We start from the raw sequence: 25598 nt of genomic DNA on the forward strand, positions 1-25598 counted from the left end.
TCTTTGTTAAAAATGATTAGTACCTACGTTTGTAGGTTAGTTACATCAGTCAGTTTCATGCTTGTAGGTTTTATCCAACAAAACTCTGAAATAAAATGTCCACGTTTCAAGATTTTATAGTGAGTATATTTGTTTTATTATCTTTTATTCATGAATATTTTGTTAAATTTTCTATTAGGAAGTGTGTTACACAATCGCTTATAAATAGCTACTGAATGAATTTTTGCAAAAACTAGTATTGTACTAAAATAAAGTATAAGTAGTAGTAGTTCTGGACTATAATTACATTTTGCCTTCAGTATACTTAATGTTCAGAGTTGGATCTGCTGTAGACTTGTATTTGTAATTGCTCTAATACACGGAGTATTTTATTTTTAAATGTTCATTAATAAATAATAAGTATCCTCAAAGTAGTACGGAGTCGGAGACGTATGGCTAAAGCAACACTGCAACAGTCTCTCAGTGTCTTGCCTAGTTCAGTTGTCAAGATATTGTCGGTACTATCAACCGAATATTATGTTGAAAGACACGCTAAAATGATGACAGACTAAAATTACAATCTTTAAATGTCCATACACTGTGCTATAGTTATAATTATTTTCAGAATCTCTTTCACAACATTGTTTGTAGTATTAACTGTGTGTTTAACTTGTTTTTTTTAACACGAAGTTCATACTTGTTTCACTGAGTACTAACTACTCAGTACTTTCTTTTGTGGGTCTCCTCATCGTGCCTCGGAGAGCACGTTAAGCCGTCGGTCCCGCTTGTTATCATAAATACCTGACAACGATCGTCACTAATAGTAAGAAACATATCGCCAACCCGCAGTGGAGCAGCGTGGTGGATTAAGCTCCAATCCTTCTCCTATATGTATAGAGAAAGAGGCTTATGCCTAGCAGTGGGATATTACAGGCTGAATGCGTGCCTTCGCAAGACAAGTTAGAGTTCATAAAAAAAGATGCGCACTTTTGTCCTTATTTTCTTTATTAACTAATTTTATTAGAATATCGAAAGTAAAGCGAATTAAAATTTTTTTAATTTTCCAGCACTGTAACACATGTGAACGTAGTGTACAGAAAGTTATATTTTTTATTAATTTGTTCATTGTTTACCCCACTTTTTATATTTTTTACTTAGTTTTATGTTTTTATTTTTATTTTATCTTTAGTTTCTTATTTAAAATGCGAGAAATAAATAATTTATTTTCAGCTTCCACCATGTTACGTATTTTATTTACGTCTACAACAACTGGATAAGGGAATAATAGTAACAAGTATTTGTACTAAATGTTTATTTAACTTACTTATAAAAGATATTAAAATTAAACATCATTAGTTTGGAGAAACATTACGTTTATTCATTGACTAGATGTGTATAGTAAACAAACCTTAATCTAGCAGTTATTATATATATTTACGTTGACTTAAAAAGAGATCATGCTATATTGAGTAAATGTTATATTATTTTTAATACAGGCTATAGCCGTCCTGAATAAAGTACTACTTAACTACAAATTTCCAAGAAAACTAAGAAAAATTATAAAATGTAAAGCTTTTAAATTCTGACAATTAATCTTGAAAAATATGCATAAAGTCTAAAAATTGTTACTTTTTCTTTTCGATAGAAACGTTGATCTAAATATAACATGATGAATAAATTAGAAGGAAAAAAAAAGTGTGTTTTAAAAAACTACTATGTTATAAAAGGAAACGGAAAAGGACGTGTGACCTTTATACAAATGAACATGTTTAATGTACTCGATATTTAACATTCTAGTACAAAATAGAAGAATTTAAAATTGTAGATAGTAAAGAAAATGTACAAAGATTGACATTTTGGTATATTTGACTAGTTATCTAATACTTAAAGACTAATTTTAAACATATATTACTTAGGCATAAAACAGCAAAAATAGAGTTTTCTTCAACATCGTATCAATTATGTAAACGTGTGTCAAATATGGCTAAAAGAAGTAAGGGGTCATTGACATTAATGGTGATTCACTTGCGGAAGCAGGAGATGGGATTGAAGTAGCATTGTCGGAAGCGGACCTGCCTCTTGTCGGCGCGCCATTGTCTAGCGATCCTGCCATCCATCGCCCGCAGTCCCCAGCCACGCTGCTCCGGCTGGGGCCAAGAGCGGCTGACTCTGGTAGCCATTCCCAATCTATATAAAATAAGTTTGACACTTAAAAAAATACTATTAAAAACATACCTATAATAATAAGTTTAGTGCTGTTACTGATTACTAAAAAAAATACTTGTTAAATCTCGATTAAATTTGTGACAACATAAAAGGGTCCCCTGTAAGGTCTGAAGTAACACACATAAGAAAATACAATCGAATTGAGAACATCCTCCTTTTTTTGGAAGTTGGTTAACAAAGTTAATGAATCACAGAAAATTCTTCTACGCGTTATTTGAATCATATTAATTTAACAAATTATATACTTAAATAATTATGATTCTTGCTAATAAGATTAGCTACGCTAAGCTGTAAGCTCTAGCTTTAATATATATGTAGCGGTACGAATAAGGCTACAAACTTTTTCTGTTCCATTATAAAATAAAATGACTTTGCTTTTACAGAACTAAACTTTCAGTCTTAGTCGCATACATTTTACTTGACTTTGACTACTTTTTTTGTGTGATACGCTGCAAAATTCAATTTCAATCTTTACCCGTGTAAGCTTCGATAGATCTTATTTATTTTTAAAATATATTCATTAAAATATATTCATTAAAATAAATTTATTAGGTATATTAAAATTTTAAATAAATCAATTGGCATAATTGTTAAATTTTGTAAATATTATTTCTACACCACTTTCTCTTTAAAAATAGTAAATGTGTTAATTGGATATCATATTAATATTAATATTTTTATTTAAAAAAATATTACGTTGGCGTCCTGAAAAACCCTGCTCTATAATTATAATGTTGCAAGAAAATAAATTTCAGCGTATTTTTTTGTTAAAATATAAAATGAATGTTATAAATGCTGTGTGAACAATAATATTTCTATCAATTATATTATTATTGTAATAATGACATTTAAATTAAGAAAAAAGTATATTTCTCATGTGAAAAGTAGGTGTAAATAAGTGCGACTTTACTAATGCGATGTGAGGCGATTAGTATAATAGTGTTATTAATATTCCTACGCTCTTATTTCATTTAAAACATTAACGATATTTACCTTTCTTCTGCATCCAGCTGCAAAAGTAGTTTGCGTAGAGCAGCAGTATTCAAAGCATCCCATTGTGCAGATATGTCCGCTACGTCTTCCGGCCTGGCAACTAGCACGTTGTCAGATTGCTCTTCATCTGTTTCCTATAACGAAATTTATTTTCATTGTTTGCTGCTTTATCAATGTTTTTTTTCTATACTTGTTATAAAAAGGGTTAAAGGAATTAGAATTTGAAATCGCAAAATGACATGTAAGGTTGTAATTTAGTTAATTACAACGTGACTACGTATTTTGTATTTTTAGCTATATTGGTAAAATTGAATGCAGCGGGGCAAGAACTGATGTTTCATTTATGTATTATGATTAAATAATACAAAAATTGTATTGAAGTCTTTTCGAAATGACATTATTTAAAAAAGCCATGATACTGTGACATTCAACCTAAAAAGTATAATAAAATTTAGGATAGTTTCAAGTTAAATTAATGATGGGAAATAGGTTAGTATGATTTTAACAGAGCTTAAGATATGTAGACACTAATTAAGATGATAAATGGTGATAATGGTGTAATAAATGTCAAAATTTTTGCAAAATTTACTAAAAAAAAAGAAATTTTATGCATATATTACCATCGGAGCTGCGTAAACAGTCATAAACGATATGGCCAGGACACCAAGGAAGATCATCAGAGTGCTGTATGTGCTCGACTTCATTGTGTCGTCCAGTGAGCTGTTAGAAATACAATGTAAAATAAGTTTTAATTGCCACTCAGACTACTGCCTATTATCCAAAAATTTAGTAACATACCTACTATACAAAAATATATATAACGTTACTTCTTCGAAAAATAAAATAAAATTCATTTTTGATACTATTATTTTAGTTTAAAATTAAAATGAAATCTAATGATATGTTTTTGAACTAACATAAACTTTTGCTGTTTATTTCTAAATTGAATAATAAATCCGAAAAAGCGCGTATTGCATCCTATATTTTTTTTGAAAAATGCCTCTCTTTCCGAGAACGACTTAATAAAAAGTGAAAATCAACTTTCAATTATTTTGCCAAAATTATATTGTAGCATAGGGGAGGTTGGCTGATCATCCTTAACACAGATTATATCTATAATCCATATAGGATGATCAGTCTGAACTCAAAAATTTTGTGTATTTAACCTTATGCATAAGTGAACTTTTGTAATTGTTACCATTTGTTTAAAATGTTTATTTTTAAAATAAAATAAATAAAGCTATTTTCATTCCGTTTCGCCATATATGAGATCCTTTTTCCTATAGTAATAGTTCCTTAAGAAATTTGCCGCTACATGGGAATTTACGATCATTTCATCATCATCATTTCAGCCTATTAGATATAGGCCTCCACAAGTTCGCGCAAAAAATGACGCGAACTCATGAGTGTTGCCCACAGTCACCAAGCTGGGCAGTCGGGTTGGTGACTGCAGGGCTGGCATCGTCGCACCGAAGATGCCGCTGCCCGTCTTCGGCCTCTGTATTTTAAAGCCAGCAGTTGGATGGTTATCACGCCATGGGTCAGCTTTGCAAGTTCCAAGGTGGTAGTGGAACTGTATTTATCCCTTAGTCATCTCATACGATACCCACGGGAAGAGAGGCGGTGGCTATATTCTTTAACGCCGTAACCACACTGCCAGAATTCGATACTTAGAAGAATTTACGATAATTAACTTTATCTCAACATTTCGCCGAGATAGATTTTTTTTAATTGCATTTTTACCATCTTACAGTAAAATCTTCAATTCTTATATATTATTTCCATTTAATATAATTTTACATTATAGTAGCATATACTAAATATTTTCATTCAAATGCTTGAAATGTTTCTGACACTCCTAATGTAAGCAAGTATTTGCTGAAATATTTGGGTTTGCGAATTTGTTGTGTACACTGTTATTACTACGATACGTTGATATTTAACCACTATAATATTTTGTTATGATTGATACAGAATATTTTAGTTTAAGAAATAAAACTGAAATTAATATTTACCATTGAATATGCTTGATGATATGCTGCAGCTTTACTAATATGTTGTACCCATAACTCTTCTAGTAACATTAAAGTTTTTAGGTTATTCATCTAATTTTATTGGTTCTTTAAAATCGAAACAATGATGATTTTAAAACTTCAAAATTCAATATATGAAGTAAAATTGTATTAAGTCAAAAAGTAATTGTTTCTTTATACGAATAAAAATTTAATTTGGTTAAAAGTATAGTACAGGTGCACTAAACAATTGGACCTTTATACGTTTTAACTTTTTATTTATTTTAAGTACTCGGTCTTTTTTTGATAATTGGTTTAAATATAATATAGCCCAATATCCCGTTAGGGCCAGACCTTCATCATTTTATAAAAGCTGAAAACTCTCAGCGCATGCTACCAACACAGGTTGAAGCAATGGCTAAATATGAAGTTAAAGTTATAGTTACTTAGTAGCAACCCTAATGGGGGGAAAATTGGGTTGAACTTTTAAGTAAATTTGAATAAAAATTAGAACGGTTATTATTTTGTTTCTTTTTTTATAGGAAGAACGGACCAGGGTAAAAGAACGTTCCCTACGTTACGGATAGTTTAAATTTTGTTTCAGAGATGATAAAATTAAACGAGTGAAATGTTAATTTGCACTATCGAAATCACGACTAAGAAATGCTAATTACTAGCTTAATGTGAAATAATAAACGGTAACTGAAATATACAAAATATTATTAAAATAGTCCATGTTATATGTTTGAAAACGTTTTTCTTAAGTTCATTAGAAAATTATTTTGGGTGTAATGAAAGTCGACATTACGAAAATTAAATATTGCAACAATTCAAAATAAAGGGATGGTTAAATAAATTATGCTAACACACACATACACACGCACACACACACTTCAGCCTATTGCAGTCTACTGTTGGACATAGGAAATTATGTTAAGATCTTCTGATACATAGTACAAAATAATAAATAATAATAATAAATAAACGTTTCACACTCAACGGCCCCTAGTAGGATTTTCTCCTGTGCCGGGGGTCCTAAAATGTATAAGTTTTTGCAAAAAAGACAAACTTAGACGGGGTAAAATAAACATTAGAAGTGTGTCAGTTTGGATTTATTACTATATCAATGTTAAAATAAGGTCTTTGTTTATTAAAAAAAATTATGTGGTGTGACATGGGACACAAATTGAAAAAAAAAATGTTGAATTTTATATATATTTTCTAGTTCTTGATTTTTTTTTTAAATTTTGTTGATTGGTTTTTAATTAAGTTCACAAAAGTATTTAGGAAATTTAGCCTTTTAGAAAATAACAAATACCGTAAAATAAAATAAATCAAACAAAATAATAACAATAACAATAATAATAATTCAAACTATTAAGTGAAATAAACAACATATGTCTATTTATTTTTGTTGATAGTATAAAATTACATAAATAATTAAAAAAAAGTTTACTAGTAATATTTTAGTTTTACAAAAGTCATATTATACATACAGTCATGTGACTGATCATCCGTCATCTCCGTTATATATTTTTCTTACGGTTTTAGTATCACATTTTTTTCAGTTCGGTCGCTCAGCCAAATGTCAAGCCTGCCGTAAGGAATTTCGTTCCAATTATTTTTGACTATTGTAGGACTTTCCTTCCAGCCGATGCTGATGTTGTCGCATTTGGGGTAGAGTCAGTATCGAGTGGTTTAGAAAATTATAAATATTTATTTTTAAGGTAGCTTCTTTATATATATATATTTAAATATAACTATAATTTTTTTTTATTATTTTTCTATTTAATAATAACGTCAAACGTATCTCTTTCCTAATTTGATGCTCATCATCACTTCAGCCTGTCACAATCCACCGCTAGACATAGGCCTCCACAAGTTCGCGCAAAAAATGGCGCGAACTCATGAGTGTTGCCCATAGTCACCAGGCTGGGCAGACGCTGTTGCAGTTGGTGACCGCAGGGCTGGCATCGTCGCACCGAAGGCGCTACTGCCCGTCTTCGGCCTGTGTATTTGAACGCTAGTTACATCCTACGACACCCACGGGAAGAGAAGGGTGGTTATATTATTTACTTCAAATACCCTGTACATACTTCAAATACATAGTAATAATAATAATAATAATAATAATAAAAACTCTTTATTGTACACCAAAAGTGAGCAAAAATACAAAAATAAAAACAGGAGTTAAGTACAAAAGGCGGCCTTATCGCTAATGAGCGATCTCTTCCAGGCAACCTTTGGGTAAAGGAAATGGTATATATGTAGGCAGTTTAGGTGTACAGTTTTACCTAAACATATACAATATATTTAGACAAATAAACAATGTAAAAAAAAAATAATAAAAATTAAAATAAAGTATATGTATGTACATGGCATATATAAATGGAAAGTTGTAATAGACATACATAGACGTATATAGAGTTAATGAATTATTATGATAAAATTCAAAGTGAGGACAGGAGATAATATGTGACTAGATAGAAGGATTAAAATTGAGAGAAATAGTGTTTCACCGACTTCTTGAAAATTGGAAGGGATTCAACGCGTCTGATGGGCAAAGGAAGGGAGTTCCAAAGCCGAGCAGCTTGGACAGTAAATGATTTAGTGTAGAAATTAGTGGAGTGGGGAGGAATTTTAAGAAGTAAACTATCATCGGAGCGAAGGCTTCGCTCATGAGACTCGCTGAGATACTTAAAACGTTCACGTAGGTAAGAAGGAGTAGCAGGATTAAATAGTATGCAGTATAGCAAAGTAAGTATGTGAGTATTCCTGCGAAGGCGAATTGGGAGCCACTTGAGTTTTTTGCGAAAATCAGAGATGTGATCATATTTGCGTAGGCCGAATATGAAACGGATACATAAATTTTGAATGCGCTCAAGCTTATTAAGTTGCTCCTCAGTAATATCAAGATAAGCAGTATCAGCATAATCCAGCAAAGGTAATGCCAGAGAATGCTATGTGCAAGCGTAATTTTGGTGGAAGTGGGAAGAAAATTCTGCAGCCTGCGGAGTGATCCTACAGCTGAAAAAACTTTTCGACTTAATTCACACATCTGTGGACACCAAGAGAGATTTTGATCCAATATAATACCCAAGTTAGTCACTTTATCGCTGTATGGAATTTCAACGCCATCAAAAATTATAGGAGGCAGTTGTGACCTATCAATACGAGAAATAAATTTAGAGCTTCCTATTATAATTGCTTGCGTTTTCCTTGGATTGACTGTTAAACCAAAGGATTTACTCCAATTAGCAACTCGTAATAAATCATCATTGATAATAGAGACAGTTTGTGGCAATTCTTCAATAGTACAGTGTGTGTAGATTTGGAGATCGTCAGCATAAAGATGGTAGAGAGAAGATATAACTTTGCTGATGGAATTGATGAAGATAGAAAATAAGAGAGGGGAAAGCACGCCACCTTGCGGTACGCCAGCTCTGACCGCACTCCAATTAGAAAAGGAGTCGTTAACCCTGACTCGTTGCCGGCGACCTCGCAAGTAATTTTGAAACCACTCAGTTACCTCAGGAGATATGTTAAGAGTATACAAAGTATCGGACAGTAAGTCAAAGTCCACGGTATTAAATGCATTAGTAAAATCTAACAGCGTCAAGACCGTGACTCTTTGGTTGTCCATATTCGACCTGATATCATCGGTGATTTTAATTAACGCAGTAGTCGTGCTATGTCCAGGACGAAAGCCGGATTGGAAGGGATTAAGGAGATTATGATTTAGAAGGAAACGGCTAAGCTGCCGATGTACAAGACGCTCAAGAGCTTTGGAAAGAAATGGAAGGATGGAAATGGGACGATATTCAGATAAAGAACACGGATTACTTTTTTTAGGTAGAGGAATAATGTCAGCATCTTTCCACACTGACGGAAAAGAGTTAGTGGAGATGGAGAAATTAAAAATAAATGTGATAACTGGACATAGAATATCAATTAGAGGGATAATCATGTTACGACTAATGCTGTCCGATCCAACCGAGTTAGATTTAATTGCGAGAATGCTACTCTTAACATCACATTCGGAAAACTGGCTAAACAAGAAAGTAGGAACATCAGGAGTTATCGTCGTAGAAAGCTGATTTTTTGTACGTAACTTAGTTGTGTTATCTATGACAACAGAAGAAGAAAAGTGGAGTTTCAAAGAATTGAGATCTAAATGTTGAGAACTAATTTGACGGGATTTACCAACTCCAAGTGATCTAAGAAAATTCCAGACTTTACCGGAATCTTCCAGTGAGACAGATTTATAGATATAGCGTCGCTTTTCATCTCTACACAGTCTATTGCAGCGATTTCGAGCCCTTACATATTTTTCCCTATTAACCTCACTGGGATCCATCCTGTACTTCGCTTTAGCACGATTCTTTTGTTCTGTAATTTTCTTATCTCAGATGTAATCCATGGCGCCGGAAGATGTTTTATTTTCACAGGGCGAATAGGCGCATGAACATCATATAGCTGAGTTAATAATGCGTTAAAAAATATTGCTTGCTCATCAACTGTACTCGCATTGTAAACCTCTGACCAGTCAATTTTAGTTGCGTCCTCCCGTAGTCGTTCCAGATTTATCCCACCAAAATTTCGCTGCAGAAGAATTCTAGATTTTATTTTAGGAGGCCTAAGTTTATAAGATAAAAATAAGAGGTCATGATAGGAGAAAGCGTTAGCAGTACATTGACCATGGTTAGTAACATGGTCAATTGAGGAAACAATAATTAAATCTAGAAGTGAAGGAGAGCAGTTAGGAGCAATGTGAGTAGCAGATAAGGGTAAAATATGCAAATTAGCAGCGTTAACAATAGTATTAAGACGGGTAGACCGGTGGTTGTTTTTAAGCAAGCAGGTGTTAAAATCGCCCATGATAACCGTGTGATTATATAAGGAAGTAAAATTATGAAGTAATGTTTCAAAAGTACCAAAATAGTCAACAGTGAGACATGGACTATAAAAAACACCGAGAAGTAGTTTGGCATGTGAAAAAATCACTTCGATAAAAAGATGCTCGGCACCACCACCGGTCTGAGGTTGCGAAGTGTCAATAATATTATACGGAATTTGAGAACGAAGATAAATAGCAACCCCTCCACCCGACCGGCCAACGCGATCATTGCGGATCAGGCGGAATCCCGGAAAAGAGAAAGAAGTGGAAGGTAAACAAGGCCTAAGCCAAGATTCGGAAACTAATATAGCATGGATATGGCTAACACTGCCAAAGGTAGACAAGAAATCAGGATAATGTGCAGGAATACTCTGCGCGTTAATGTAAACTGCATTGAAATTCTTTAAGCAACTAGAGAAATGAGAATTTAGACTGTCGCTTAAACAAGGAATATTTTGAAAACTGTCGTCACTAGAGTTTTCCTCAGTAGATGAAGATAAGGACATAAATTCACTACATTCACTTGAAAATGACATTATAGTACACCACTACCCACGTATATTGATTCAATTATAATAAAAAGTATAAACGAACACCACATTATTGTAAAGAGGAAAGGAGAACGTTTCATAGTTATCAAAAGTCATAAATACAAATATACAAATAATTCAATATATTGCTCTAAAAGTAGTATTGAAAAAAATCTGGCATATTATAAAAGGAAAGCACCTTCATATCGGATGTCCCGAAGGGGATCAGATCATATCACAAAACATGGTAGACCCGGCGGACTATGAGTCGCCTTGAGAGATAATTGGATTGACGAGATGCTATTTATCAATAAACCTTTGAACATCCAAGGATGTAGGTTGTCATCTGTACTCTATTGTTATTATCCTTTTTTAGTATATATTACATAAATAAATTATAAAAACAATAAGATATTAAGATAACTTGTATTATTAAGAAATATTTAATCTATACCAACTACGAATAAGAGTAACTGTCCAACTACGAATTGTCCTTGCAGCAATATAATATTTTGTATTATGATAAATATTAAATTTATTTAGTGTAAAAATATTACATAAATGGGAATAGAATCCACGTATTTAGAGCGGAAAGCAGGATCACGCATCAGCGCACACAAAAAATTAATGTAATAAATGATTTTTCAATTAAGTGCTTTATTACATAATAACTATACGCTTCAGCCTGTAATATTCCACTACTGGGCATAGGCCAGAATGGACTCCTCAAGGGAAAGGAAACGTTGCCGCCCCAAGCAAACGTGGCGTCGCTCCGTCACCGCGGAGATGAAGAATGTCGGGCTTTCCTGGCCCGAGATTAAGGTGATGGCCCAAGAACGAGCGAGATGGCAGCGCACTGTGGACGCCCTCTGCCCCATCCAGAGGACATAGGACTTGGTGATGGGCATAGGCCTCTTTCCCCGTGTAGGAGAAGGATCAGAGCTTAATCCACCACGCTGCTCCAATGCGGGTTGGCAGAAATATTCCCTACTATGAGTAACGATAGCTATCAGATGTACATGATAACAACCGGGACCGACGGCTTAACGTGCTCTCCGAGGCACGGTGGGGAGACCCACAAGGACTGCACAAACACCCAGACCACGGCAAACACCTGTATGGCCAATGCAATTGTTTTTTTGTTGTTTAATGTTTGTCATATGCGGGGAACCGAACCCACAACCGCCAGCGCAACAGGTACAACCCATGGCTCCCGTTGCACCAACGCGGCATCGTGATAATAACATAATTACTAAATTGAATGTATATTCAATTAATTCCAATCGATGAGCTTTTACGTTGCGGGACTTAAAAAATAATACGACTTGTGGTTTTACAGAAATCACATTTACATTTTATTTATAAAATGCATAAAAACTGTGTTTCTAACAAGGTTCTTTTATTCATTTCAATTTGCTATAGATTGGGGATTATGGGATATTTCATTCGCAATCATGGCATCGCATCTGAATTTTAAATAAACCTCCTTCGTGATTGAAGATAGATTTAAACGATTTCCATTTTATATGCGGAAGCTATGCATTAGCCAACTTTGTGGATAATATGATCTTAAGCGCATTTACATAATTTTCTTGAAAAGGGTTTTGGTTGTTTTTTTTTTTCAACCGTTTTTAAAAACGAAAATATGTATCTTTATATTTATATAGTTACTTTAGCACACTTTAATATTCATGGATACCAAACTATTTCTAGTTTATGCCTAAGATTCCGCTACAAAATCATTACGTTCATCACGTAAATAATCAAAATATTATTTCTACAAACCTTTATGAATAGCCAAATAAATTGATGACCGGATGCCAGTGAAAAAGTGCCCGCTAATACTTTTAATTAAAATAATTTCGATGCATTAAAAAAAAACATTTAAATTAAATATTATTCACATCACATCAATGCAAGAAAATTAGAAAAGCCATAAGTGCTGAAGCCCACGCGGCCAAAAAAAAAATTGTTAAAATTATTATTATGAAAAATATTAAACGCAGATCACATTTAAAAAGAAAATTTAATGTTATTGGAGTTCTTTAATAAAGTTACTAATCTCCTGGCACCGTATTATCAATGTATAATGTAATCATGTTTGTGTTTTAAACTCATTTCTTCAACTTAATTCTAGGGATTATGTAAAGAAATATTCTTAATTTTTTTTTTTATAAATAAGAAGGTCTTACTAAAACTCTTACAATATAGTTGACACTCTTTAAATATAGTTGATATATAAAGAGTGGCATATATTATAATTTTTAAATAAATTTAATATTTTAATTCAATATTAATTAAATTTGTTATTTGTTAGGTAATTGTTGGTGTTATTTGTTGTTTGTTAGGTAACTTCTTGTCTAACATTATTTATGTTCAGTATTTGAAGCACATTTCACTGTTATTTTTAACTTTTGTTTACGTAGTTATTAAGCTGTTTATCTATACAAATAAATAAAATTGTGTCTGTTTGTAATATTAAAATAACCGCTTTTTACTAAATGCACATAGACGTATACGCGGTACATATACCAAAATAACATTTTTGGAACGAAGTTCCTTACGGCAGGCTTGACATTTGGCTGTGTGTGGGTGAGGCGGCGGTTCGGGCCGCTGACCTTCCGTTTGGTGCAGGTATTTTCCGGACACGGGTATTCGGTAAGTACCTGCACCAAATCGCGAGATGGGAGGCGACTCGAGTCTGCCACGAGTGTGGGGTGCCAGAGGATACGGCGCGCCACACGCTGGAGGTGTGCGCCGCGTGGGACTCGCGACGGCGCGCGCTTTCGGCGGTTCTCGGGCGGGATCTCTCACTGCCGAGCGTCGTAAAAGCCATGATCGACAGTGAGAGATCGTGGCAGGCGGCGGTCTCCTTCTGCGAAGAGGTAATGACGCAGAAGGAGGCCGCGGAGCGGGCCAGGGAGAATGACGTCTCCACTGACCCACTCCGGCGCAGACGTACGGGGACAAGGAGGAGACGGTTTGCCCAACTCCTCCCCCCCTCGTAATAGTGGGGTCGCTGACCAATAGTCGGGGGACTTCGGCGGGCCGGACAACCTCACACGTCGGAGGGGTGGCCTTGTTGTGAGCGAGGCCACCCCACCATTGTGCCGGGGCACGGAAGCTTTGTCCGGGCCAACCACCGGGGCGAGGTGGCGAATGCTAGCGCGACCCCATCTCGCCCTACCCAAGCGGACGACTGCTCACACGTGGTGGTTTTTTTAGTCAGTAGGAGTCTGACATAACCCTTTGGCGGCCCCCGCGCTGGAGGGTATCCATGAAGGATTTTCCCCACGTAAAAAAAAGGCTTGACATTTGGCTAGGTGACCGAACTGAAAAAAATGTGATACTAAAACCGTAAGAAAAATATATAACAAAAGTGACGTAATATCAGTCACACGACTGTATAATATGATGTTTGTAAAACTAAAATATTACTAGTAAACTTTTTTTTAAATATTTATGTAATTTTATACTGTCAACAAAAATAAATAGACATATTTTTTTATTTCACTTAATAGTTGAATTATTATTATTATTATTTTGTTTGATTTATTTTATTTTACGGTATTTGTTATTTTCTAAAATACTAAATTTCTTAAATAATTTTAAATACTTAATTAAAAACCAATCAACAAAATTAAACAAAAATCAAGAGCTAGAAAATATATATAAAATTCAACATTTTTTTTTAAATTGTGTTTCTTCCATACTATCCGAAGGAACTTCGTTCCTACCTGGTGTCCCACGACACCATATAATTTTTACAATTTTTGTCTGTCAGTCTGTCTGCTTGTTTGTTTGTTGCGGCTATTCTCTGAAAATGCGAACCGATTTTGACGGGACTTCACTGGCAGATAGCTGATGTAGTAAGGAGTAACTTAGGCAAAGTTTATTTTAGAAATTTGTTTATTTTATAACTTTGCGAACTGAGCAATAACTTTTTGTTAAATTCCACGCAGACTAAGTCGCGGGCTCAGCTAGTTTTTAATATAAAATATTAAATATCGTACAATTGGTATCTAATAATTTTCAGAATAAAAATTAAAATCGATACTTAAAAATATTCTTTCTGCTATTATATAACTAAAACTGTAAATATCAAAACACTTAGATTTGTATATAATATTAAATTATATTATACAACTGCGTATATGAATACTCTTATAAATATGTATTTGTTACTTAATTACCATGTTACTCTGTAAATTGTTATTCGATTAGTTAATCTATAGGACGATGCGTTAGCGCAACGGTCACAGCAGTGGTTTGTGGCTGTTACACCAGCGGTTGCGGATTCGATCCCCGCACACAACAAACATTTGTATTGGCCATACAGATGTTTGCCATGGTCTGGGTGTATGTGCAGTCATTGTAGGTCTCACTACCGTGCCTCGGAGAGCACGTTAAGCAGCCGGTCCCGGTTGTTATCATATACACCTGATAGCGATCGTTACTCATAGTAGGGAATATATCCGCCAACCCGCATTGGAGCAGCGTGGTGGATTAAGCTCTGATTCTTCTCCTACATGGGGAAAGAGGCCTATGCCCAGTAGTGGGATATTACAGGTTGAAACGTATAGTTATTGTGTAATAAAGCACATAATTGAAAAATCATTTATTTTAGCTCTGATATCTTTCCCTTACAGCAGCGGGATATTACAGGCTGAAGTGTAATCTACAGTAACCGTAGAACTACAATAAAAACGTAACTTTATTTGAGAAAATGTTGAATATTATAAGATAGACTACATTTCTGTATTAGGCGTATAAGATCACAGTATACATAGTACATACTAATACATAGTCTGTAAAATTTAAATTACAGTTCGTACCGAAACATGAAAAAAACATGCGAGTGCTTTGCACAATCTGTTTGGATTACCGTCGGACTTAAAACATTGTTCCAATTTATTTTTGTGCCGATTGAAGATAAATTCGTGTATTCATTTTTATTAATCTATATGTATGATATATTTAATTTCTGTTTCAGACATTAAAAAAAATCGTTTCAACTAATTAAATAACAAAAAAATATTCAGCTTTTTGTGTTCTGACTATTTGACTGTTTCATCGAACAATTTTTAAAAATTCCACTCCTAACGGAGTAAAAGATTCGTTTAAAGTAAGATATAATAAAACGGGCATTTTAGCATGTTTGGGAATCCGTACCTTAGGATTATTTATCCCTAGATTAGAATAGGGGAGAAAATTTAATGGAAGTCATAATTGAAGTTAAAAAAAATTTGGGTCTTCATTAGAAAAAAAACTAATATGCGCTTTATTAAGTTTTCAATTTAATGTCTGTTATGTAATGGTTCTGTAATACAAGACTGTTAAAACTAAGGTAATTGTAGATGTCTTATCGATATGTGTGCGAACAAAATGAAATGTGGCAAAAACCGTAAGCTTTTGCCACCAGGATCTTTGTTTATAAATTTTAGATTAGCTTAACTGCCCTAATAAAAAAATTACGAATTCAATTATTATTTTCTTGTAGAAAACCTAAGACGATAACTTAACGTACCTTCGGGTTGATCTTTTTAACAAGCTGTCAAAGAGACATTTGCCTTAAGTACCATACAAAAGTGTGTAAATTCTTTAGAAACCTTTACACTGAAACCATCAATAAAATACAATATATCTCTTTTGGGAACTAACGGTCTATTTTGCTCTAAAAGTACCTAATTATTAAATTTTGCTATCCAAGAAAATATCTAATCATATAAATTATGTTTCGTAACAATAAATATAATTTATTTTGAACGATTGCATGGCCACTGTTTCTGTTTTTACTGTATTAATTTTAGGTTACAAAAGATGGCTTTTGCAAAACAACAGCTTGCCTTAAAATCGTGTGCTCTGCTATCACGGTTTAATTACTGGTTATATTTTACTTCAATACATATTTTCTGTGTGTATTATTTAGTAATATATTGTTTCACGTTATTTTTATATCTCAATAATAGAAGTTGATCATCATCCTATTGTTAAAATGCACACGTAGAATTTGTAAAGAAATATGAAGGTGAAGTTTGGCAAAGTTCATGAATATTTCTTATACTTTGCATGAATAAATGAATAATATTTTATTATATTACACTTTGTAAAGCTAATGTTAACTTAGTAAAGTATCGATTAGGTATTTGTAATTGTTGTTTGTTATTTACGCTACTACTATTACGTTTGTTATTATTAAGGTTCTACTGTGTTGATTTTGCGGCACTAGATTTCCATAAATAACATAACATGTACATACTTTATTGAAATTAAATCTTTTGCGTTCAATTTAAAGTTCTCTTACTCATACAAAAAGCTGTATAGCTATTGTTGGGCCTTTTAATATGCATAATTTTTGCTCACTGTCATTATAATATTATTATACCTGTGCTACATCATAGTAACTTGGGAAAAAATAAACTAATTTGTGTTGGTAGACCAGTGGAATTTTCAAGAAATCTGTAGCTATAACTAAATAGTTGTAATGTGCTGTGTGGCTACGGCACTAAAGAATTTAGCCACCCCCTCTCTTCCCGTGGGTGTCGTAAGAGGCGACTAAGGGATAACAAGGTTCCACAACCATCTTGGAACTTAAGAAGCCGACCGATGGCGGGATAACCATCCAACTGCTGGCTTTGAAATACACAGGCCGAAGACGGGCAGCAGCGTCTTCGGTGCGACAAAGCCAGTACTGCGGTCACCAACCCGCCTGCCCAGCGTGGTGACTATGGGTAAAACACATGAGTTCACGTTATTTTTGACGTAAACTTGTGGAGGCCTATGTCCAGCAGTGGACTGTATAGGCTGTAATGATGAACTAAATAGTTATGACTTATGACGCTAAATGTTTAAAATATAGAAAATTCTAAAAGTGTAACCATACAAGAATTGTAATTTTTGGCTTTAATCTCGAATGAAAAAAATGTATGAAAAAGAGTTAAACATTTTAGTGTTGTGACTCACATTGTTTAAGTTGTATGTGTGTTTTATATAAAAAACCATCACTAAACCATCCATAACCACTACAAGCTCCGCGCCCTTATTAAAACATTTTTTTAACGTACAAATTGAAATAAAAATACATAAACATCAATTTAAATATAGTGATAAAAGTAAGTAAGCATTTTAACAAAAGAATTTAAAATTATGCGATTTTTGAAAATCCTTCTAATATTATAAAGGCGAAAGTTTGTATGTATGGATGTTTGTTCCTCTTTCACACAAAAACTACTGAATGGATTTTAATAACAGTTTACAATAATACAGCTTATACATTAGAATAACATATAGGCTATAATTTTTAGAGATAGTGTGTGAATTGTTCAAAATATAAAGACAATTGTCAAGTAAGTCGGAAAAAAAATCTGCCATCTGCGAGCTATTCTGGCGTACGCTGCAAAAACTGTAGAGTTTACACGTATATTATGTATAAGAGAAATGTTTATCTTAATTAGTTCTACAAAAAAGTCCGTCACAGCATATATCTATCTTTTATGAGTAAGCCATTATCGCAAAAACAGTGAACTATAAATACAATAAAAATTGATAGTATATTTCTAATGCACATTTGGTAGTAAATAAAAAAAAAATTTATGTCGCAGAACCAATTTTGATGAATTTTGGTATAAAGATAGATATTTAGAAAATAATAAGCTACGTGAAGTACTTACTAATCTCGCGCAGACGAAGTCGCGGGTATCAGCTAGTCTATCTACAATTTTGGAAATTATAACTTTATGTAAAACTCATAAATATTTACCACACCAATCACGTATAGATATGGATAATTTTATTTTTAATAAAGAATTGAATAATATTGTATGTTTAAATGTCTGGACTTTGAAAATATAACTTGAATAGAACCATTTTAGTTTAACTTTAAATTAGGGAAAAAATTTAATGTACATATACATATTAAAGGTAAGCTAACAAGTTTAATTCACTCACCGTCTTAACGTCGTAAGCTGTAGACAAATAGAAAACGTCGTTAAAACAAACTTTATAGTATTCAGGTTGTCGCTGCAGGCTTCGGCGTGGCGATGGTTTGAAAGCAAATGGGTGTTCGAGGGCGAATCTCGCGATTATATACTCGTAAGGTACGCGCTGTCCTCGACGCGTAATGCGTAGGTGAGGGCCGTATAATACACGACAACCCTATCTAGCGGGTTAATTAATCTGTTACAGTAGAAGTTATGCAAGCGAATATTCTTTTAGCGATCATTAAAATAATGGCACGCTTATTTTGCTCTTATTTTCCTTATAGAGGGTTAAAACAGTTAAAATCAGCTCGACATATTTTTGAATAGCAATAATGTTCATAAACTTGCAACTATATATTCCAATTTCATTAAATTTTTATTAAAATAAATATGTAACAATCATTATTAATACTTCTTTCTGAGCAGCACGCGTGCGGTAGGTGGAACATAAACAATATTTTATTTAAGGCCTTCATAAGCTTCAATATATTTGTATTAGTTTAGATAGAACGGATTATAAAGCACGTGTTCAGCTTTGACGTTGACTACACGTTTGATAGAAGCTTAAAGTCGGTTCAAAGGCTAAATTGCGGAAAAATATGAAAACGTGAATTTCGTGTTTTAAAATGTGAATAAGCATTTTTATATTTACATCAAAACGTTCCCGAAGAACTGAAAGTCATTATAACTTGACTTTTTTAAATAAGTACGATTTTAGTATTTGAAAAAAAAAAACATAAACTGATGGAAATCACATAAAATATGTAGTTTTGTTGTATTTATATAGCATTCCTTTTCGTGAATTTTAGAGAACAATAAGTTCCGGAAACTTTATTCTAAATTCCTTTCCTTTCCTTATATTTTACAGGCTTGTTCACTTGTATAAGCTATTAGCCTTAGTGCCTAGCCTTTATGCTCGTAACACATCTTTGGCTCGTTTTCTTTTCTATTTTATAGCGTATGTATTAGTTGTATGGGAGCCAAGGTACCACACTACAAATATTATAAATGCCTTGCGTAATATTGTAAATTAAAAATAATTGTTCGATGAATAAGTGCTTGAAACTCAATCAAGAGAAATCGAGTGAACCAGTAGTGGTAATCGAGTTTTCATAAAGATAGTGTAAAATAAAATTACCATTGAAAGCTGCTTCAAAAAAAAATACCAGAGGCTTTAATACTTTTTTGTTTTAATACTTTTTTGTTTGGCTTACAAGACAAAAATAAACCATTATATAATGTATTTTATAATCGTCTTTATATGAAAGTCTCCAGCTACTTGTATCAAAGGTTAAGTACTGATACTGAAGGTAAGTATTATGTTTTAACGTACATATTATGACTATGACTTCAATAATCTTTTTATTATTTTCAGTTTTATCAAATTGAAACAAGTTAATTATCATGTTAGTTAAATTATTAAATAAATTGTCGATTTTGTCAAATATCTATGTAGGTAGTTGACATGAGTAGGTTGGATGATAAATCAATTGACTATGGCTAGGAAAAGTTGAAACTAAAAAATTAAATAGCAAATTTGATACCTCTATTAATGGTATTTCATTACTTGGTAAAATTACTTTTATTATTTTTATACTACACAACCTATATTATTTTCTAGCCGACCCGTGCCCACTTCGCTGGGAGTTAATTATTTTTGTGATGCAAATATAAATTTTTCATCTCGCTTGCATTTCTCCGACTTGATTTACATATACTATTATTTTTCACTAAATTTTTTGTACAATAACAAACAAATATAGCCTATATCACTCCTGAATAGTGTAGCTTTCTGTTAGTGAAAGAATTTTCATTATCGGACCAGTATTTGCGAAGATTACCTCCTACAAACAAACGAAGTTAGAAACTTTACCTCTTTATTATATTAGTATAGACAAATTACACATGTTTAGAAACTTGATAAAATTGGTTCAGTAGTTTCGGAGTTACATACCAATAGCAGCGCCACCTACCGGGTCCAATTGAGATAAAAACTACCCTATCTCCAAGTTGGACCAAATTCCAGATGCTTAAAAATTTTGATAAAAAATTGGTTCAGTAGTTTCGAAATTACATACCAATATTAGCGCCACCTGTCGGGTTTAATAGAGATAAAAACTAAATGATCTCCCAAGTTGGACCAAATTACAGATGCTTACAAAATTTGATAAAAATTGGTTTAGTAGTTTCGGAGTTACATACCGATAGCAGCGCCACCTACCTACTGGGTCCAATTGAGATAAAAACTACCATATATTCCAAGTTAGACCAAATTTATAAATACATATATTTAAAAATGTAATCATAAGGAAATATGTTGAATAAAAGAAATAATAATAATAATATTCTTTATTGCACACCATTAAAAGATACAAACAAAAGTAGTATAATTAGAGGAAGATCTACAAAGGCGGTCTTATCGCTAAAAGAACGATTTCTTCCAGACAACCTTTGGGTATAGGACAGGGCATAGAAAAGCGGTTAGGAAGTGTACAAATAATTGTTATAGAAATTAGAGTCAATTACAATAGAATATAAAATATACATATATATATACATACATATATATGAATACATATATATGCATACATACTTACAAACTCTCACATATACACACATACATATATACGAGTATACATAAATATAAACAATTCATACATATTTATATATAGAAGATTATAAATTTACCTGTTGGCGAGTTTATTTTGTATTTGTCTAATAAACCAAATAACTAAGGACCAATTACGTATATATTTCGTAAGAACTTGATAACTTTTACAGCTTTTTCGCACTCCTAATAGCAACAGTACCGATAAAAGTAAGTCAGTACCTATGATTAGGTAATTACAAGTTCTCTACAATTTTGTCCTTTTTTATTAGTTTTATTTTTTATATTATTAATCGATAATATTTTAATTTTTATTAATTCATGCTAGGTTATTTCAATACTTATATTATATTTTATATACAGATGACGTAAAACTGATACGTCAGATGACTTATGTAAATCGGTAAATTTAAAAGTCAATGTACATTGACTGGATGTGTTTTAATTTGCTTCATTTTGTGGTTAATAGTGACAAGGTATAATAACTAAAATAACCTACGCTTTTTGGTGATATTTTTAATTTGTTTAATTTTCGTCCATGTAATTACATATAACTAACTAGCCTTACTAACCAGTTAACAAGATGAAAAATTTCTGATCAAGCAGGAAGACTTTGTTTAGCGAATTGGCAAATGTATAATTTAATTTAATTTTTATTTTATAGTTAAGATAATTACAATATCATCATACCTCTACATATATTTAATTTGAATTATTTATTTTACGCTTTTTATTTAATTTAAATTAATATTTCAAGTACTATATCCAAATAAAGATTTTACTCGGAAGTCTTTGAATTTATGATTTTTCTACGATAAACACATATTGCCAGAGGAATTAGTTTAGTCATCACTAGAAATTAATTAAAAAATATATTTCTCATTACGAGACGCATGTAAAGTAAACTGTTTAATGGGTTTAATAGTGCCTTAAAAGTCATAATGGTTTAAAAATCATATCCGTAGAGAGATCTTGAGATTAAATTTACGTAAAAACGATAGGAACGATTAACATAAATGTCCAAACTATTACTTAGGAAATTAAAAAATATATATATTAATAGTTACTGATTTATATTAACTAAAAGTATTAGAAGAAATGAAAGATTGTGAGAATTTAAGGCTAACGGCCTTGTTAGAAGAAATGTTAAAACTTTTAACTGAGGTAGTAAAAAAGAGACAGAGAGTAAAAAAAAACACCAGATAGGAACGAAGTTCCTTCGAATAGTATAGAAGCAACACAATTTGAAAAAAAAATGTTGAATTTTATATATATTTTCTAGTTCTTGATTTTTTTTTTAATTTTGTTGATTTGTTTTTAATTAGGTATATAAAAGTATTTAGGAAATTTAGTATTTTAGAAAATAACAAGTACCGTAAAATAAAATAAATCAAACAAAATAATAATAATAATTCAAACTATTATGTGAAATAAAAAACATGTCTTTATTTACTTTGGTCGACAGTATAAAATTACAATAATTTTAAAAAAGTTTACTAGTAATATTTTAGTTTTACAAACGTCATATTATACAGTCGTGTGACTGATATTACGTCATTTCCGTTATATATTTTTCTTACGGTTTTAGTATCACATTTTTTTCAGTTCGGTCAGCTATCCAAATGTCAAGCCTGTCGTAAGGAACTTCGTTCCAACAAAAGTTCTCGAATGAAAAAAATATATGCAGCTACAATATGCGACTATAGAATGGGTTTAGACGGCTCGGGATTTGTATATAAACTAGGTCTATATCTAGGTGATGGTAAGTGATACAGTAGGGTATAGATGTCTTTAACATCAGAAGCATCGTAAGGCGCGTTGCCGACCCTATTCCCAATTCTTCTCAGTAGCTCTGGCCACTTTATTCACCAACAGGAACACAACACTTCTTGAAAGCCATATTATTTATCTATGATCTTCTGTATGATCGAGGTACCGGTACCGGTACCCGGTCGGCTCTATATATTGAGCAGGAAAATTTCTGCTGTGCCCTCATATATATATAGTCTTGCCATAAATATTGTTACAAAGAAAAAAAAATCATTTTTTTCTATTGCACGTAACATTTATTACTATTATAGAGTGTTAGTTTTGATACATTAATATAAAACCATTAAAAATACATAAAGCTTATTCGAAGTGGCTTCATTGGCTGCAATTCAATCTTTTAAGCGTTGAGGCCTGTCAGCACTAGAAGCGCGCACTCTTTCCAATTTCTAAATTGGAAAATTCTTTGCTGCCAATCGTATGGATTGTTTTAGGGACTCCAAATTATCATCAAATTAAGAGCAAGCCATACTCTCTAAAACTGATCATAAATCATAATCCAGCTGATTAAGATCGGGAGTAGATGACGGCCAGTCTTCAGCTCTGATGAAGTCCGGAACGTTGGTTCCTAACCAAGATTAGGTGGATCGAGCTTTATGACCCGGCGCCGAGTCTTATTGAAAGGTTCATTCTTGGTTATTGAACATTGAGAAGCTTCCTTAGAGCTTTGAGTATAAATGCGATAATTTTTTTGCTAAAAAATATTGCTCAATTGTAAAAATTTGCTCATCCGTAAACAACAATTTTATGTGACCTCCCTTTGCGTACTTCTTAAGCAGTGGTTTTGATTTTACTTTTTAAATTATCAGTTGAAAAATCGCCTTTTTCATACGAATATTACGTGGATGGCCAGATCTTTTTTTGTCACAAACAGAGTAGGTTTTATTGTACCTATCAATAGCTCGGCACGTATACATTTGACTAATATCATGCGTATGGAGAATTTTAAAAATTGTATTTGGCTCCAAACCTACTTCGTGTAATGCAATCACAGCAATTCGGTTCTCTTTATCACCCCACTCCATTTTAATATCAGAAAATATGTTACAATGTATTGGCGCGAAAATGAGAAAACACAATAATCAGACAGACAGATTCCAAATTCCAATGTAATATTTTGTTTATTTTTAATTGTAGTAGTATTTATGTCCAGAATATGTATATAAAAGGGGAGGCTGTCTTCTATACAGGAGAAAGAATGGTGATCCTTATTGCTTATAAATCATAACCAGAACCGACCGCTTTACACAACAACAACGTACAAGCAATGAGCGAACAAGGTTCAAAATTGTTAATTTTACTTCAAATTTATGACTTTTAACTTTTTTAAATAAAATTTAATGGCTTTTTGAGATTCTTTAGGTATCGACTAATTCCAGGCTGGTCCAACTAGAATGCTTCTTACCTATGACGTAGTTGAGACAAGACATGGCTACCAGTGGCGTTAGAGGCATCCCGTGCTTATGTTTATCATATTAGTTACAATAGTAATATTTTTATTTGTTAATGTTTCATTATAGTGAGAAATCTTTTTGTTTTTAAATATTAGAGATGTCAAAAGTCTAATAATTTCTCTGTTTCAAAAATAAAAGCCAGTTGTTATCTTAATCTTGAATACAAGTTGGTCACGTAGTCGTTTTAACAATAATACGCAAGATTAGCTGTTATTTTAGAAAGCCTTTGTTTGATCTTCTCTCGCCATATAAAACTTCTCCATAATAAACTTCAACAAATATTTGAAAAAAAAAACATTGAGTTGGTCTAGCCCTTTTCGAAGTTTGGACTAAGCAACACATATTGCAATCCGTATTCTATATATAGAAAAAAAATATATACATATAGGAGATGAAAGAGAAAATAATTTCTTATTTTTTACAATTAGCGTGCTTAGAACGGATCAAAAAACAAAAGAGATTAAGTTAATTTCATTGGTGACCTATTGGATTTTTTATTAAGCGAATAAGCGATATTATTATTATTATTTTTATTTGTTCAAAATACAAAAAACACATATTTAAAACTTATACATAAGCCTGCCACGAAAACTCACAAGAGCTTATCCGGACAGGCCGAAACACATTTTACAAATTAATTAACTAACTAAAAATTAAATAACAAATTTTTTATTCATATTTTAACTGTCTTTATCATAAATAACCTTTTTTAAATCAATTGATTCTATATTTATTTTAATATTAATATTACTTTAATAACTTTTACCCTTGTTGTTGAAAGTTTGTAATTCAATGTCACTTTTGTCGTTTTGTACACTTTCATTTAAATGGGCCTTCGGGGTTAGTTACCCTTTAAAATAAAATGTTATTAAAGTCAGTTTTCCGGTCAAAGCTCCAAAGTTTATATTCATCTCTAGTTTGTTTTTTATAAATTATAAATTAATGGTAATTATGACTCAATTATAAAAGTTTTGTTTTCAATAACGGCTAACATTAATAATAATATAAAAATTAAAAATATAATTGAATAATATAAATAATTTAATTTCACCATAGTGTTTGTTTGTTTACACGGGATTCGAGACGTACATAA

At 32.3% G+C, this 25598-nt stretch overlaps 1 protein-coding gene across 1 annotated transcript; it reads right to left on the bottom strand.

Annotated features, from left to right (window-relative positions):
• Positions 1-1274: 1274 nt before the first annotated feature.
• LOC123656373 (allatostatin) lies at positions 1275-3902 on the bottom strand. Its single transcript, XM_045592062.1, has 3 exons — positions 3819-3902; positions 3199-3332; positions 1275-2166 (listed from the first exon to the last, which is right to left on the bottom strand). Exons 1-3 carry the CDS (start codon positions 3900-3902, stop codon positions 2001-2003), a joined length of 384 nt encoding a protein of 127 aa, XP_045448018.1. The 3' UTR covers positions 1275-2000.
• Between the last annotated feature and the right edge of the window lie 21696 nt (positions 3903-25598).

The sequence above is a fragment of the Melitaea cinxia genome, chromosome 9 (genome assembly GCF_905220565.1).
Source record: "Melitaea cinxia chromosome 9, ilMelCinx1.1, whole genome shotgun sequence".
Classification (NCBI taxonomy): Eukaryota; Metazoa; Arthropoda; class Insecta; order Lepidoptera; family Nymphalidae; genus Melitaea; species Melitaea cinxia.